At 39.0% G+C, this 16,715-nt stretch overlaps 2 protein-coding genes and 1 long non-coding RNA gene across 3 annotated transcripts in view; 2 read left to right on the forward strand and 1 right to left on the reverse strand.

Annotated features, from left to right (window-relative positions):
* Positions 1-4,938, reverse strand: part of antxr1d (ANTXR cell adhesion molecule 1d) — a 40,139-nt gene extending 35,201 nt beyond the window's left edge. The window contains exon 1 of the mRNA XM_047351068.1: positions 4,585-4,938. Coding sequence (XP_047207024.1) covers positions 4,585-4,742 — 158 coding nt within the window. The 5' untranslated portion in view covers positions 4,743-4,938. The remainder of the gene's footprint in view (positions 1-4,584) is intronic.
* LOC124858828 lies at positions 4,611-5,194 on the forward strand. Its single transcript, XR_007035944.1, has 2 exons — positions 4,611-4,750; positions 4,853-5,194. It is a non-coding gene; the product is annotated as an uncharacterized LOC124858828 (long non-coding RNA).
* A 2,092-nt stretch (positions 5,195-7,286) lies between these two features.
* Positions 7,287-14,290, forward strand: prdm8 (PR domain containing 8). Its single transcript, XM_047350870.1, has 4 exons — positions 7,287-7,420; positions 8,056-8,275; positions 8,425-8,653; positions 10,539-14,290. Coding segments are annotated over exons 1-4 (1,551 nt in total). The 5' UTR covers positions 7,287-7,418; the 3' UTR covers positions 11,639-14,290.
* The last annotated feature ends 2,425 nt before the right edge of the window (positions 14,291-16,715 follow it).

Here is a 16,715-nt window from a genome sequence, read left to right on the forward strand (position 1 = left end):
CTTCAAAAGGTATGACTTGGGTCAAACATATTAGGTTTTCTTCAACAAGCTTCTCACAACAATTTTTTCCAACAATTTTCCTGACACAACGGATGAAACACATTTTCTCAGGTATGTCAACAAATTTTCTGTGGGACTGAGATCAAGGCTTTGTGATGGCCACTCCAAAACAATGACTTTGTTGTCCTTAAGACACATTATAACTAATTAAGCAGCATGCTTAGGGATTTTATCAGACCCATTTGTGTTTTAACCTCCTGGCTGACGTTTTGAGATGTTGCTTCAGTGTTTCCATATAACTTCCTTTCATCATGATGTGATTTATTTTGTGAAATACGCCAGTCGCTCCAAAGCCAAAACACCCCTTTGACATTATACTGCCACCACCATACTTCACAGTTTGGATGGAGCTCTCAGGCTTAGAAAATTCCCCTTTTTATTCTTCAAACATAAAAATGACTAAACACTTCAATTTTAGTTTAATCAGACCACAGGAGATATTTTCGAATATACAGGTCTTTGCCCCAAATTGGATTTGCAAACTGCAAATCTGACTTTTTATTTTGCTTTTGGAGAAATATCTTACTTCTCTCTGAGTAGGCTTCCTGTCCATGTCCACACAGGACCCGTTTCACTGAGGATAATGACACTCCCTTACCAGCTTCAGCCAGCCTATGTATAAGGTCTTTTGCTTTTATTCGAGGTTGATATGCACATTCCTCACAAAAACACGCTCATTTTTGGGACACAAAACATGTGTCCTTCCTAAACAGTATGATGATTGTTTATACTTGCATGAAGATGAATGTGGCGCCTTCTGCCAGGATGACCCAGACATGTGGAGGTCCACAATTCTCTTCTTGATGTCTTGACTGATTTCTTTACATGTTTCCATGATGTCACACAAAAAATACATTGATTTTGAGGAGTTACCTTAAAATACACCCACAGGTGTACTTCTATTTAACTCAAATGTTGTGGATTACCCTATCAGTAGTTCACAAAGACATGACATCATCTCTGGGCTTTCTTAAATAGCGTGAAGGCATAGTAATCTCAATCTATATCAAACCTTTGAATTTGAAGAGAGTAAAAACAAAAACTCTCTATGAAAAATTTGTCTCATTATTCTGGAATGTAGCAAAAAGATACAATTTTGGTAATAGGTCTATAACTGACATAAAACAGGAACATTTTAGTCTCATGTAATGTCAGACAGTGAGAAAAATAGAGCTATGAGCTATTTTTGGTTTCAAAAGCACATGACAGTTTGATTTATGACATTTCTTTCAATCTTGTTGAATTAATCTAGAAAATAACAGAAACTGTTTCAAACAGAATAAAATAGTCCAGAGATTTAAAAAAAAATAACAAACAAGAAAATAAATAAATATTTGAATTATTTGACCTCGCCACAGCACACAATTCAATTTGTGAGGAACCATAGGAGGAAAAACTGTTGCCTGTTCTTGAGTGTGGATCAGACATGGCTTTAAGAAGGTGGAACTCATGGTAATTAAGTTTTTCTGTTGCTTACAGTTCTGAGCTCATAACCCTCTCATGCAGGCAAAGTCAAGCATGTGGGAAAGACAAACACCGATGAGGTGATGTCTAAAATGTAGCTGCATATTCGCTTATATTCAGTTTGGCTCTGCGTTCTGTCACTGAAGCATTAGATTAGGTCACTGGGTGGCATTTAAGATCTGCAGAGCATGCCAACGAGACAGTACCATCTCTGGAGAAAGATCAGCTGCTTCCTGAAGGTCTGATGAAGCTTGCAGACAGTGTAACAAACCAGAGGCTTGACCATGCGTGATGTGCCGCCCTCCCCGGGCTCCTCCTAAACTTTTTGAAGCAAAGGGTAAAGACTGAACAGATCACCCAACATGTCTGAACCCAACTTAAATGTCACTCAGCTTTGACTGCTTCACAGCTTATGGGTGGTTCCACTGAGGACGATGGAAAAAAGGCAGGTTTTTCACCCTTACTTCACCACAAAATATCAATCATTACTCCTTTAAAAACATGCTGACATTTTCATTTTTTTGTCTTATACACAAATTAAACAAACAATTTGGTTGTGGTTTTAGGGTTGTTGCTTTAATATTGTTTTCTCAGCAAAGACAGCATGTTTTGACATACTATAATTTCAGTCCATGTAGCTATTTTCACCATGTGACCAAGCAGCTATCATGCTGTCTTTAAATCTGAGTAAAACTAAAACACTTCTATTTGGAAATAAAAATAATATACACGCAAACATTGAAATAAATGGGAATGATAACAAAAGGCTTAATAAAAACTGATGTCTTGGGGAAATGATAAAAGACAGTCAGCTGGAAATCACAAATTACATATATTCACTCTAAGGTAATGAGAAGAACTGCAGTACAAAATAAAGCCAAGCATTCAGATAAGTAAATACATAAATGGATTGTATATCACTCCATGCTCTTAACTGCTAACTGATTTCACCTTATTTCATCTACAACTATGACAGGTAACTTGCTCTAACATTTTTTTCTTCTTCAAAACAGCAAAAAACAAACCAGGAAATGTTTCAAAGCAACAACTTTAAAACTGTGAAGGAATTAAATTATATTTAAGGGGTGTTTCATGCTTGAAAACTGTTCACATGCATACTAACCGAAAAACTGAATGGAGTCAAACTGTGGACTAGTTTGTCTGTGGAACTGAACATGGGGGCACTGGCAAGACATAAAGCAATGCTGGGGCACAAAATCTCAATGTAAACACAGTCCAGGCATGCCACACTTTTCAGATTTCTTCTCAAAAGTGTTCTGCAGATTCTAACATGTTTTCTTCCAGGATTGCCCTATATTTAACTCCATCCATCATCCTCAGCTTCCTTGTTAAGGATTAGCATCCAAACAGCGTTATGCCGCCACTACCATGTTTCTTCATACGTACATCTATATACTCCAGACACATAAAAAGCTAGACTGCATTTGCAGATGGATAAAAAAAACTTAAGTCCCTGCTTTTCTAATGAATTTATGATCTAAATAAGTGACTTCAACCTTTCTTCAATACAACAGGATTTTTTTCTTGTAAAACTTTGTTCTCATTTAGGGTTGAATTAGACATTATTTTTCTAACTTACTGGTTTAAATTTTGGATGTGCATATGTAATATTTCTTGATTGTTCCAAACTTTTGCAGTGCCTTTTTAAACATACAACTCTGCATAAGTCTGCATCAATCTGTCCTTTATATTTTCTTTACAAACAGCAAGATCTTGTTGCTATCTTTTACAGTGGATCCTTAGGCACTTTGTTGTTCAGTGGTTACAATTTTGTGTTGTAATTTCATGGGCAATTTTTACTGGCACATACACAATACCGTAGATCATCGGGTATTTATAGCGGTATAATTGTTGAGGAATGGGTCTAAATTTCACTGAATGTCTCTGTGCCTTAGGTTTTACTTTCTGATTGAAAAATTTTTACACTAATATTCTTGAAGGAAAATAATAATTTAGGATTTAGAAGAGGCTGGATTAAATAAGTGTACCCTTCTTCAAACTGCTTTGCTGAGGTGTAAATCATTGAGGTGGGGCTATATTGTCAATGTTTTGCTTTAGCTGGGATGCTTTATTTTATTTTTCACCCCAGACTGCTTTCTGTGTTATGTTTGCATGTTCTAAATAAACTGAAATCAACTTGAATTGAAACTGAATTGAAGGATGGAGTAGGGTGAATGATTTGGCTGCAACCTACAATTTTGCCTCTTAGAGGCAGTGTATTCTAAATACTGCTCATTTAATTTAAATTGCACTTGTAGAGGTATTTTACATCCTCTTTATTTTAACATATTATATTTTATAATTGAATACCAGAGCGAGAGTTTGCTAAACGACTTAATCACTGCTTTGCTATCCAGACAGTCTACTTATGCCAGATTTATAACACGACTACCAGCTATGAACCGGTGGGATTAAAGAAAGAGTGGTGAATGCATTTATTTCTTCTTCCCCGGTTTAAATCAGGGCATAAGTGAAGAGGACTGGATGAAGAGCTCACCGGGCCATGCAAGCAGCATCGCTGCGGGCAGCTTATGCAGCTGTGTCCGCAGGCGTCATCAGGCTGAAACTCTATCCTGCTCGCCCTGCCCACATCCCGTGGGTAACGCTCAATCCTGTTTGACTCACCACTTTCAGCCAGACAAAAAGAAAAACACGCTCCGAAATCCAGAGTATTCCCTCTACTTTAAAAAAAAAAGCAGGACAGCCTGAATACTTTAACATATCTAAAACAAAGTAAAGTCTTTTTAGGTGTGTTCCTCTAAGCAAAACTGCTCAGTAGATTTTGAGAAAGAGAATGATTTTGACACATAAGCACTTCTATCCTAACAATGGGTTTTTATAATAATAAGCTCTAGTATACAGATGTTTCCTTCATAAGTAGCCCGTAAAGCCATATTTAGTAGTTTTCACATCTAAAGCACCGTTAGGCCACAACAGGACGTCCGACTGATGCGCTCCGCGTTTCCCAGCTATAGGTTGCATGATAGGTTGCAAGCGAGCAGAAAATAACAATGCCATAAATAATAGTTGGGGACTCACTTGTCCAGAACAAAGTAGAGGTCAAACGCTCCCTGACAGGACATTGTCTCCTCCTCCTGTTGCTCTCCCTGCAGCTCTCCTTCCACCGGGACACAGAGGAGGAAAAATCCAAGCAAAGCAAAGGCGGGGAGCAACAAGCGAGCCTGTGTCCACGCCATCTTTCCAGGTTATAGGGCTTCACTTCTCCAACACTGCAACCATTCAGGATCTTCACATTTCCCTTTTATTGTCTGTTTCCAAACAGACTGTTGCTTTTTGTGCTTTCTAGGAGGAGTCAGCCAGGAGGAGTGTTGCTCAGCTCAAGACGGGCTCTTCACGTCTTTTCTTTCGGCTTAAGGGGGAAAAAAACCCATAAAGCCTGAAAGCAGGGCAGGATGAAGAGAGGAGAGGAGCGACACCCGAGGAGAGACGCAAAACTTCACTTTTGCCGTCTCTTACCACAGGAAAAGAAACCCACTCCTTTAAAATTCGGGGGCAGATTTGTATAATTTGTGTATTGCGCAGAAAGCACAACTGAAAGAAAACAAATCCAGCTACATCCAAAAGTTTAAGTCTTGATTTTGTATCTTAATGTGAAATAAATAAATACAATGTATAAAGATTCACAACAGACTGTATTTTACCATTGATTTTATTAATATAATCTTATAGGTATTCATATTAATTTGCATTATTACTTATTTCCGTTAAACTGTGTGCAGGTGTAATTAAGTGTGCAGGTGGGTTTATGAGCGGTGAGTGATTCACTGCCTGCATATCCATTATTTCCACACTATTTTAAGCAGTCTCATTAGAATATGTATTTAATATGTCTCCAGCCTTTCGCACTGGTATTAAGTGCTCTTGTTGGCCCCTTGCTGGTCCTCTACGGAAGATACGACTTTTTATTTTTAAGATAGAATACCTCATCTTTCCCAAGGGAAATACATATAAGTTTGTTTTTGCGCTGGCTTTGTTGGAGCACACGTCTGAGCTATGCAGCCCAATGGGCTGACATGGGCTGACTGCTTGTCACAGGACCCAAGTGCAGATTACTGGCAACAGAGTTCTTTAATGAAGAAAACTTACTGACCGTCGAGGCACAAGGAGAACTTGGCATACATGGGTAGACAAATAGCTGAACAGAGTAAGAGGCAGTATACTGGAAGAATCCACCAAGGAACAATGAGAAGTCAGAAAATTAAACACGGAGACAGGGGTGAAATCAGAGGAAATGTGGAGCAGCTGTGGCAGAGTGAAACCAGGGATGCTTTGGGTGCGGGGGTGGAGATCTAACAGAACATATTCCAAATGCACAAAGAACACAAGAATAAACGAATAAACTAAACACTTTGAAATGAACTAATATAGCAACACATAAAGGTCATAAACAACAGGAAAATGATGAAAACAGAGGCAAAAAAGAAACAAATCATAACACTACTGTTTTCTTAACAACAGTCTTTGGAGGTAAAGGGGGACCTTTTAGTTTTGCACAATTACATTTTGCAGACTGCTAGTAAATTTATGACAAAAATAATATTTATTTATTAATATTTATTTACTTGGGTCGGCTCTACTGAAAGATGTTGTGAATGTCACCAAAATAAGAACAGCAACAAAAAACTAACATTTAAACTTGACAAACTATCCCAAACAGAGAATGTCCACAGCGACACAAAGTGATATACCACAATATTGAGATAGCCTGTAACTTTGTGGTCACCTCAGGAGAATAATTGTGCTTTTTCACTTTATGTTTGTAAGCTTTTGTCACAAACTATATCAGATAATGGAAATACTGTTTAAATTGGTTACAATGAATAATATTAATAAAATGTTATTTTTTCTTTAAAGCTGATAACAAACAAACAAATAAATAAATAAATAAATAAATAAAAGATCCATTATTCCTCCAAAGCTCTTAAATTTGTAAATGTAATTTGATAGTTGGAGAGCTTCCAAGGAATCCTTCTCTTAGGGCTATTCACTTTCTCATTATAAAAAAAGTTGGCTCAGAAACCAGCAGGACATTTAGGCCACTCACAAACCCAAAGCTCTGATGCAGAATAATCATTAAATGCTCATTAGACAAAAAACATTTAGTTATGAATTATGCATTAGCCCGTTGGCAAGCCTGGACCCTAAACGCGCACAAATAGCAGCCAATTTTACTACATTTGTTTTGGACACATTTTGGCCCATGAAGTAAGCCAAACTTAATATTTTTCTAGAAACGTGACCAAAAGGAGGCTTTCGGTGTGTTCAGTCTGTTGTGCACTATAGTTCACATTGTTTTCTAGAGCAAAATATTAAAATGTCAAAATATCCGGATGAGCACATTGATTAAAGACCTAGGTCTTGGTGTGCTCCTCCTATTTTCAATGAGAAAAAGGCATATGCCACAAATGGGAATTTGCAAAGTTTAGAAACATGACGCCCTGTGAAATGTCACAATAGTTCACCTGTGGTGAAGTTGGTAAAGATATTAAGGAAGCATGAAGCCAATAATTAATATGATGAAGCGGTAAGAATATGTAATAATTATAACGTTTACCAGGTTTGTTTACAGAACAGAAAACAGTTGGTTTTCCTATAGAAAGTGTTGTAAATAGAAGGAATTTACAGGATGAGCAAGAGGCGTGCACGAGCGTGTGTGACCGTGAACGCGCATGTGTTAAAAACAGTGCGCCGCGCTTCAGGCTTCAGTTTGCTCTGGCAGAGGGATATCTGGGAGTGGGAGAGGACAGAGGCAGCAGTGAGGAGCAGGATTGAGTCGGGGAAGGAACCTGTCCAAAGGGACTTCGCTTCGCGTCTGAGGTCCGCTGCCCCAGCTGGGACAAACATCATCCTCCATGTGAGTCCATATACAGCATCCTTTATTCACGTCTCCTGTGCAGACTCCTCAGGGACACCAGACACCACTTACAGCCAGATCTGCGCAAAAGGAAACCTGCATTTTTTGTATTTATTTTTTCCTGAGCGGGACCAAATTGTTCCTATAGGCTAGAATGTGGCATGTTTTTTATATTTTTGTATAAAAATAATAGAGCGGCACTTTGTGTATCAGAGATATATGTTTTTAAATTATCACATAACACTTCTGTGTTGCTCAGAAAACGCTTATTAAAAGGTGCTGAACTTCTCTTGCGCACAGAGGAGCCAGTTGGACTCCACGGCAGATGCGGAGACAAAAGGAGTATCCGAGTGAAAAACTGAGACAAAGAACGTTAGAAATGATTTTGCCCCAACACCAGCTGTGCCTGCTGCCTTCTGGGATTCCATTTTTTCATAAGAAAATATTAAAAAAATGATCTTATTTGTAATTTGATAATTGATGAGTGAATTCAACCATTTCGCTTAATATGATTGACGTTTAAAACCCCCGTTTTCTACAACAAGTTACTTGATACACAGCTATAAGCAAGCCACTTGGATATTATTTGACCATTTTCCTCATTCAGCATTTGATTCTGACGAGTTCCTCTGCAGGTTAACGATGGACCACGCTCTCCTGACTCGGTCCATCTGGTCCAGTGACGCTAAATTCCTGCAGCATCCAACGGAAATGAACACCAGTGTGGTAGTAACGCGCTGCATCCCTGCAGGGACGTGCTTTGGTCCATGCGTACTTCAAAACACTTTTTACGAGACCATCGCCTTCATAGCCCAGAAATGCAATGACAAGACAGCGAAGTCCTGTGTGTTCAGGGTGAGTCAAGCGTCAGGCAGCATGGGCATGTGGACTGTACACGACTTTATGACAATGTAGCGCGAATCTTAAAATAAAATTAAAAAGTACCACCTGATAAAAATGCCCAAACTAAATATAGATCATTATGTGGTGTCTCGTGCCAACAGGTCGATCCAGAGGTAATGCGCAATTCAACTCTGGTGCTCTCCTGGCTGCAGCTGGTGCAGGCTGCGCGCAATGGAGAGGAGCAGAACACGGAGGCCTTTCTGAAAGCGGGTCAGGTGTATGTGCGCACAACCCGGGACATCCAGCCTGAAGAAGAGCTGCTGGTGTGGTATGACCAGGAGCTCTCTCACCTGCTGGGTTTCACAGACATGGTCAAAGAGCTAAACGGAGGTGAGGCGCAGCTTTGTTTGTGAGTACGAGTGTGGATTGTATTAATGATAGGGGCTTTAACTGGTCCAGACTGAAATCCAACCTAAATCTGAGAACTTCAGTTTTTGCCCTTTTATACTTACTGGTCATGACAATGGGTAGCTGTGTAAAAGCCATTTGCTTGTATGTGTGTGGATGTTACACTTTAATATAAGCCGTGATTAATCATCTCTCAATTAAAGTGGACATTATGGATTATGGATCACCAGCCTACATTATTATCTATACTATACTATACTATACTATACTATACTATACTATACTATACTATACTATACTATACTATACTATACTATACTATACTATACTATACTATACTATAAAAATATTTCTGCAGCATAAATGCTTTCTTGTGGACTCTACAGATAGGGTCAAAGTGTTAAACGAAGGTAAGATGGAGTTTTTTATGTGAGTGTGAACTCAAGCTATGTGCGGCATGTGCATCTTGGTTGCTTGAGGCAATTTTATTAAATTGTGGGATTTTATCACAGACTGGAGTCCAGCCAGACTGAACTTCAACATCAGCTTGTGAACCTCAGCATTAGTCATTTCACACAAAGTGGACAACAATTTAAAAGCCATATTTATTTTAAATGTGTGGGTGTTGTACATATTCATAACTAATAACTAATACATAAGGACTCTAACACTGACATCACAGTTAGACAATGTTTTCCAGCCCATGCATGAAGCTGGTGCATAACTGGAGAGCTTCTTTAGTGAAGGACTGCTGCATCCTAGGTGCGCAAAGGAGGGTCATCGCAGATCCTTCTTCCCAGCAGCTGTTAGACTTTATGACCATCACTGCTTTCAACAAACTCAATAATTGTGTACATCCCTGTTGTTATTTGCAATTTTTTCCCATTTCTTGTAAACAGTCTGTTGTGGTTTTTTTATGCAGGTGCATTTGATCAATTGTCAAATTCACCCCATTCAGTTGCACATTTCATTTAATGAGTATGCCATTTTTAATAACTGTACAGTATATTTTCTTGTGTTGTAAATGTGTCCCTTACTATGCAGTCAATTCTTTTTAAAATTTTGTTTTATAGTTTTTATCTTTGTGTGAACCTGTATGCTTCCATTTTTCTTTCACTTTGCTGACACCTGAAATTCCACACTTTTGGACAAGAAAGCATATTTCTATTCTATTCTAAGCCAAATAGCAATGAATCATCTCTCCATTAAAGTAGACATCATACATTTACTGGCTATATTTAAACCAGCATTTTTACCAATACTGGTACTATGCTATTTTTGAAAATACACCAATAGCAGTAACTGTTTCTGCTGTTTAAAAGTTTCTTGTTGTTAAACTAAAGCTTACTTTCGTTTATAAGATACATTCTTAGCAGATTAGTTTAAACAGCGTGAGTTACATTTTATTTTGTAAGGCCAAAGTTCAGTACATGACAAAAAAAAACAAAAAACCCACAGATAGGGTCAAACTAAAATGACAGAGCCTGAATGTTTAATACACTAGATGTATTAACAGTGAGGCTGATGAAAAACAAAAAAACCAAAGGACAAAAGAAGGCAACAGATCAGATATCAGATGAATGAACATGAGAACACAAGAAGAGAGATCAGGAGAGAGGATACAGATGTGGTCGCATTAGTTTACCAGCAACATTTCAATATATGTTACTCATCGTACAATATTAGTCATTTGTTTGTCATATTTCAAAGTCCAAACACACAAAAGTGAAAAACCCCGACTATATGTTTTAAAGATTTTTTTTATTTCCTTCATGCATAAAGATCTCTGCAGATACATAGATAAATATTTATAGATAAATAAATAATCCTGAGTGAAGTTACAAGTGCATTTTCTGTCTTTTTCTAGAATTCAAATGCAGGAGATGCAACCAGATCTTCAAAAACCAGAATCCTTTCGTGGCTCACTGCAGATTTCTGTGCACCCAATCGAGGAGTGGCTTCTGGAGCCGTGAAGTCTATGAGCACAAAACTGTGGAAACCAAGAGGCATCACCGAGTGACAGATTTCCACAACATCGCCAGAGATCTAGAGCAAAAAATATCCAGCAACAGCAGCGAGGAGGTGGAGACTCCCTCAAGAAAGAGAAAAGGCGACGAAGCCACACTCCCCAGATGGCGAAAAACGGTTCTGTTAGAGAAAACAAACATTTCAAATGATGAGAATGTCACACAAGTGGGTAAGAGCTGCGACCATGCTCCTGGGGACTCCTCCTCCTCTCCTGAGAAAGTCAAAGGTGACAAGATCAGAGCAGTTCGTGTGCCACGGGTAGGCGCTGATTCCGCTGAAGTTGGGGCAGTTAGGGCAGCTTTTACGCACGATAAAGTGGTTGACACACGTTTGGAGACAGGGGAAGGATCTGGTCTGCTTTCGAGCGGCAACAGCGCCTTTTCTTTAGTTCTGTCGCGCAGCCAAGGAGAGCAGAAAAGCGCCTTTTGTAAACCGAGTAAAAGGACTTCTCCTGCCGACGACCAGGTCCATGTAAGCAGTGTTCCGACAGCCCCCTCTAGCCGTCTGGATGAGATCACTGAAGCTTTTACGAACAGGACTATTCTGGGATACAACAATCTGATGGCATCCAGCATCCTGGGCGGTGACCTGCAGACACTGGCCTCCCCGATTCCATTAGGCAACGCTTTCCATTACGCGCCGGAGCACTGGTCCAGAAACCTTGGTGCTCAGCTCCAGACCACATCCACCCTCACGGTCCTACCGCCGACTTTCACCTCCTCATTTGGCGTGTCGGTGCAGAACTGGTGCGCCAAATGCAACCTGTCCTTCCGCATGACCTCGGACCTGGTGTTTCACATGCGCTCTCACCACAAAAAAGAGCTCGCGGGGGAGTCGGAGGTGAGGCGGAGGAGGGAGGAGAAACTCACCTGCCCGATTTGCCACGAATACTTCAGAGAGAGACACCACCTGTCGAGACATATGACTTCGCATAACTAAAAAATTTATTTATTTAAATTTGAAGACTTTGGTGTTTATACTGAATGTAGGTAATTAAACCCTTGTCCATCGCGGTTTGTCCACCAGAGAGCAGCAGAGGAGCGCGTCCATCTTGCTGCCCTGTTGGTTAAGCAGTGTAACACATTATTTTGTGCCTTATGGGACTCAAGAGGCTGGGCAGACTGTAAGATCTCCAGAAAAGCTGATGATTGTTGAAAAAGTCTCAGTGCAGTTTCTCCTTATATTTTGTCAACGTTTCAGTTTGGGGATTGTACATGACGTGTGGACTGAGTCTGCTTTCTCATTCATTTAGAAATCAAATGTTATAAAAGCAAATTTTTTGGCCACAAAACAGTGTGAGTAATTTTATAGCTCAACAAGCAGCAGCTGAGGCAAACCTTCACGCAATGTATTCTGTCTGTATTTCTTGGAGCAGTGATTCTGAAACCTTCTGTAACAAGTACTAGCTGAGTGAATGCCTACATGATCCACAAGAACAAAAAAAAAAGAATAGTGTTAAATACAAAGCTCAAAGCTCTTTTTGACCAGGAGAACTCAAGTGCAGAACTCCTGAGAAGTCCTTTTGGCATACATCAGTGTAATAGCCATTCCTACTTCAAGTTTCTGACCAATCACACAATAGTTTTTAGACAGGATGCAAGAAAAAAGGTTCTGACCAGATGATGTGTCAAGAACTCCTAAACCGGGCTTCGAGAACAGAATGAAGTCATTTTGGTTTTGCAGCCCTGGCAGAAAGAACTAATTTCTCTTTTCCTGTGGAGTATGTGTATGCCTTTATTACTAAGTTTTCCAAGTAACACAACAAAGGTGCATCTCACATCTCACACAGTTTATTTCATTTAACTCAAAAGATGAAACTCATCCTTGAAATAAGTTCATTACACACAGTCTGATATTTTAAGCATTCCTGTTAATGTAGATGATTATGGCCCAGAACTAATGAAATGCAAAATTTGTTTCTGAAAAAAAAATTGAATATTACATGAGACTGAGTGGGGAAAAATGATTTTATAATTTTATGTTAAGGTCTTTACAATGTCTTGAGACAGCAGACAGACAATTAACTCTCCACAACGAATCTGAGCTCCAGAAAACCATTGCTAGAATTCTGTATGCAAGCATATTAATGGAAAATCTAGTGGAAAGAGACAGTTTGGTAAAAAAGAGGTGCTGATTTCATTTACATGCAGGACCTGGCACCAGCCCACACTCCCAATAGTACCAATACCTGGTTTAATGACTATAGCATCACAATACTTTGGCCAGCACACTCAAATGAACTAAATCCATTAGATAATCAATGACGTACTGTCAAGAGGAAGATACAGACATCAGGCACAAGAACAGGACAAGGTGAAGGCCCATATTAAAGAAACCTGTGCTTTCTTAACAGTTTTCAATAGGTGTAAGCCATAATGATTAAAATTAGGTGAAGTCTCGTACTTGTTGTCTTGCGGTTCTCCGTGACTGGATCGGAGGGGCAGCAGTCTGAGCAGAGATGCCCAGATTTCCCTCTCCCCAGATTCTTCACTCAAAGAAGCTGGAGGAGGTATCCGGAGAGAGGGAGGTATCTGGGGAGACTTCCCTCTCCCCAGATACCTCCTCCAACTCCTCTAGGGAAGCCTGAGGCGGTCCCAGGCCAGACGAGAGACATTGTCCCTCCAGCATGTCCTGTAGGAGCACCTAGGTAGGCATCCAGGAGGCACTTAGAACAGATCCCAGAGCCACCTCAGCTGACTGTAGTTTGAGCCTCTTCTGGATGGCCAAGCTTCTCACCCCATTTCTAAGGTAGTGCCTGGCCAACCTGCAGAGGAAGCTCATTTCAACTGCTTGTATCCTGGATCTCCGTCATGAGGGTAGGAACGTAGACCGACTGAAAAATCGAGAGCTTCACCTTTTGGCTCAGCTTTTTCTTCACCAGAAAAATATCCTCTTCTGGTGATTTGTATCTAGTTAACTCATCCAATTAATCATAAGGTACTATACAACATCATGTGAACATTTTGTTCTTGTTTGAAAGCACAAAATAGTGAGAAATACAGTATTAGCTTGTATTGCCAATAGTAGTAGAGAGCAAATCACAGATACACAGTTTGCTTGGGTTTGATGTCATTCCTAGATCCAATAAAGTCCGAACTTCAGGTGTAATTTAGAACCTGTGTTTGTTTCCCATTAACTGTCATCAGCTTCTGCTTCTAGTCTTTGCTCACAAAATAATTTCCACTGCAAATTACTGTTTTAATGAAGCAAAATTCAACAACTTTCAAGTGTGTTTGCAAGAAAGAACACTTTTTCTTTCACAATACATTTGGTTGTATGTTATTGAGGTAAATTAGGCAAATTATGCATCCTTTATAAAATTCATTTGCAAATTAAGTATTCTCAATTTTTGTTCTAAAAAACAAAATAGATTATTTTAAGTAATAAGATGGATACCTTTTATTTTGTGCACCAACGAAGGTTCTCTATGTTATACACCTGTGTAATTTTTTTAGTTAGATATTCATTGATTATCGACTTTTTCATACATCCCATGCTATTACATCTTCCCTCTTTTATTCTTATGTTCACTCTGTTTCAGAAGAATTTTGCTGGCATGTTTTATGTGATTAAAATCAGTTTTAAGAAAGATTATTTGATATTTTTTTAAATGACTTGATTCCATGTTGAAATTTTAAACAGAGTTCAAGGAACCAAACAATACAGTTCAAAACAAGTACGTTTAAAAAAGGCACATTTAGAAAAACTATCAGTCATAAATGCATCAATCAGCATTTCTCACAGTCTGCTTTGAAATATGTAAGAAGATCCAGTTAACAGGTGAATCATGTAGTTATCAGCTGGCAGAAGCTGAACTGCTTTTGGTTTGCGATTCTAAACTTCTCCACCAATCATATGCAGCCTGTTGCCCATTCAGACTCAACTCTAATGGTCCTTAGTAACACCTCACTTATGAATGTAAGAAGTTTACGGAAAAAGCACCTATCTGAATAGTTCATCATCCACGTTTTTCTGTCTACATGCTTTGGCAATATGAGATGGATGAAAAGTAATTATGGTTAATTTTTAGAAGTTAGACATAATCCCTTACATCTTTTGATTTCTGCAAAAAACATTCAGTGAAAAAAACAAACTCTTTATTATGTCTAGTTAAATTTTAAGACAGCCATGCCCTGCAGCTGATTTTCTCCTTGGCCCAGGACAACTAACCAGTTCTTATTTTTAAACTGTTTCTACACACAGGATGAGATTTCTTAAAATTACAGCCACAGATTCATGTGATTAGTCAGATTAATCATGAGAAACAGTAGCTTTTGTGCTAAAGAACAGAGTTATTGCTCTGAGCTCAATAACCAGACCATTTTGTCCAGGTACAGAAAATTCTCTGTTGTCCAATAATTGCTTTATTGGTTCACTATAATTTAGCCATAATGCTATAGGAAAGCAAATATTTTTCTTGGTTCCCCACTTGGCTCGTTTCACGATGGTTTCTAAACATATTGACCCATTAGCACAAATCCAGACTGCTGTGGTTTCCTGGGCTGTAACACGGCGCTCTCCTGTGAGAGTGATTGTAGCTGACATGCAGTTCACTTTCTAAGGGCAGAATGGAGGAAGAGACTTTAAAGAGAGTCAGTCAGGAAATAAGTGAAAGAAAAAAACTGTGGATGTTTCGCTGTAGTGAGGGCTGACCCACTTTGAAGCTCTGACATGATGCAAACATGATTTATAATGACCTTAATTACAGCAATCATTGCCATTTAAATGGTAGGTTGGACTATAGTGTATTCATGAAATGGTTAGTTTACAACTAAAGGGCCCAGTTGTTCAGAGTTAGGGAACATTTTCTCACCCTCACCAGTTTGTTTTATACTGAAATATCTCTTTTCCCAGAATTCTGGGAGCCCTAGTATTAAAGTGATGTCTTTGTTATACTATTTCTTCATTGCATACAAAAGCACAGAGATGCACTTTGTCATTAAGCGCTTTTAAATGGTTCTCTGCACTCTTTGCTTGAAAATCCATGTAATTAAGCTGCAAATAGGCATTGTTTTAAGTTTGAAAACAACTAACACTATGCACTGTCTTGTAATTTTTATATGTCATTGATGATACCTCTGTTATTTTTATCAATTAACTCTTAGCACATCGATAACCGTATAGTCCTAAATAAATAATTTTAGGAAGAAATAGACAAAAGAAGAAAGGGAAATCCATCCATTTTCTATACCTGCTTCTTCCGTACAGGGTCACAGGGGAGCTGGTGCCTATCTCCAGTGGTCTACAGGCGAGAGGCAGGTTACACCCTGGACAGGTCGCCAGTCCATCGCAGGGCAACACAGAGACACACAGGACAAACAACCACACACACATTCAAACCTAAGGGCAAATCAGATAGACCAATTAACCAAACAGCCATGTTTTTGGACTATGGGAGAAAGCCAGAGTACCCAGTGAGAACCCACCCATGCACGAAGAGAACATGCAAACTCCGTGTAGAAAGACCCCGAGCCAGGAGTTGAACCCACGACCTTCTGCAAGGTAACAGTGCTACCAACTGCACCACTGCGCAGCCCAAGAAGCAAAAATTATATATCAATGAATTTGGAAAAAATAAATAGGGAATGCATAGAAAATTAACTCAGCTGATAAACATATGTAACTCCAAATAAAGGCCAGACTAAAGAAATTCCCATATTCGCATTACAATGTTAAAAATCAAAACATTTTTATCAATTTATGCCACCTTAAAGGAAATACAGCATTGGGAATTGCTTAACATAACAATTCACATGAAATATTCTGATACTTCTTGTCATAAGAAACTACTAACTTGTTAAAATCATTGCTGTTTCAAATGGCAAATATCACAAATTTCTCTTTTATACAAAATCACGATCCATGAACGCATGGCAAAATACTGCTAATATCATTTTGGATAGCAATGAACAGTGACACTTGGGTCTTTTATATCCTTCCCTCTGAAATATGTCTTTGTTTTGGGGACAATTTTCTTTTCAGCTGTCACACATGAAATGTACCGTCCCTGTGAACA

Source organism: Girardinichthys multiradiatus, chromosome 22, assembly GCF_021462225.1.
Source record: "Girardinichthys multiradiatus isolate DD_20200921_A chromosome 22, DD_fGirMul_XY1, whole genome shotgun sequence".
In the NCBI taxonomy this organism is placed as follows: Eukaryota; Metazoa; Chordata; class Actinopteri; order Cyprinodontiformes; family Goodeidae; genus Girardinichthys; species Girardinichthys multiradiatus.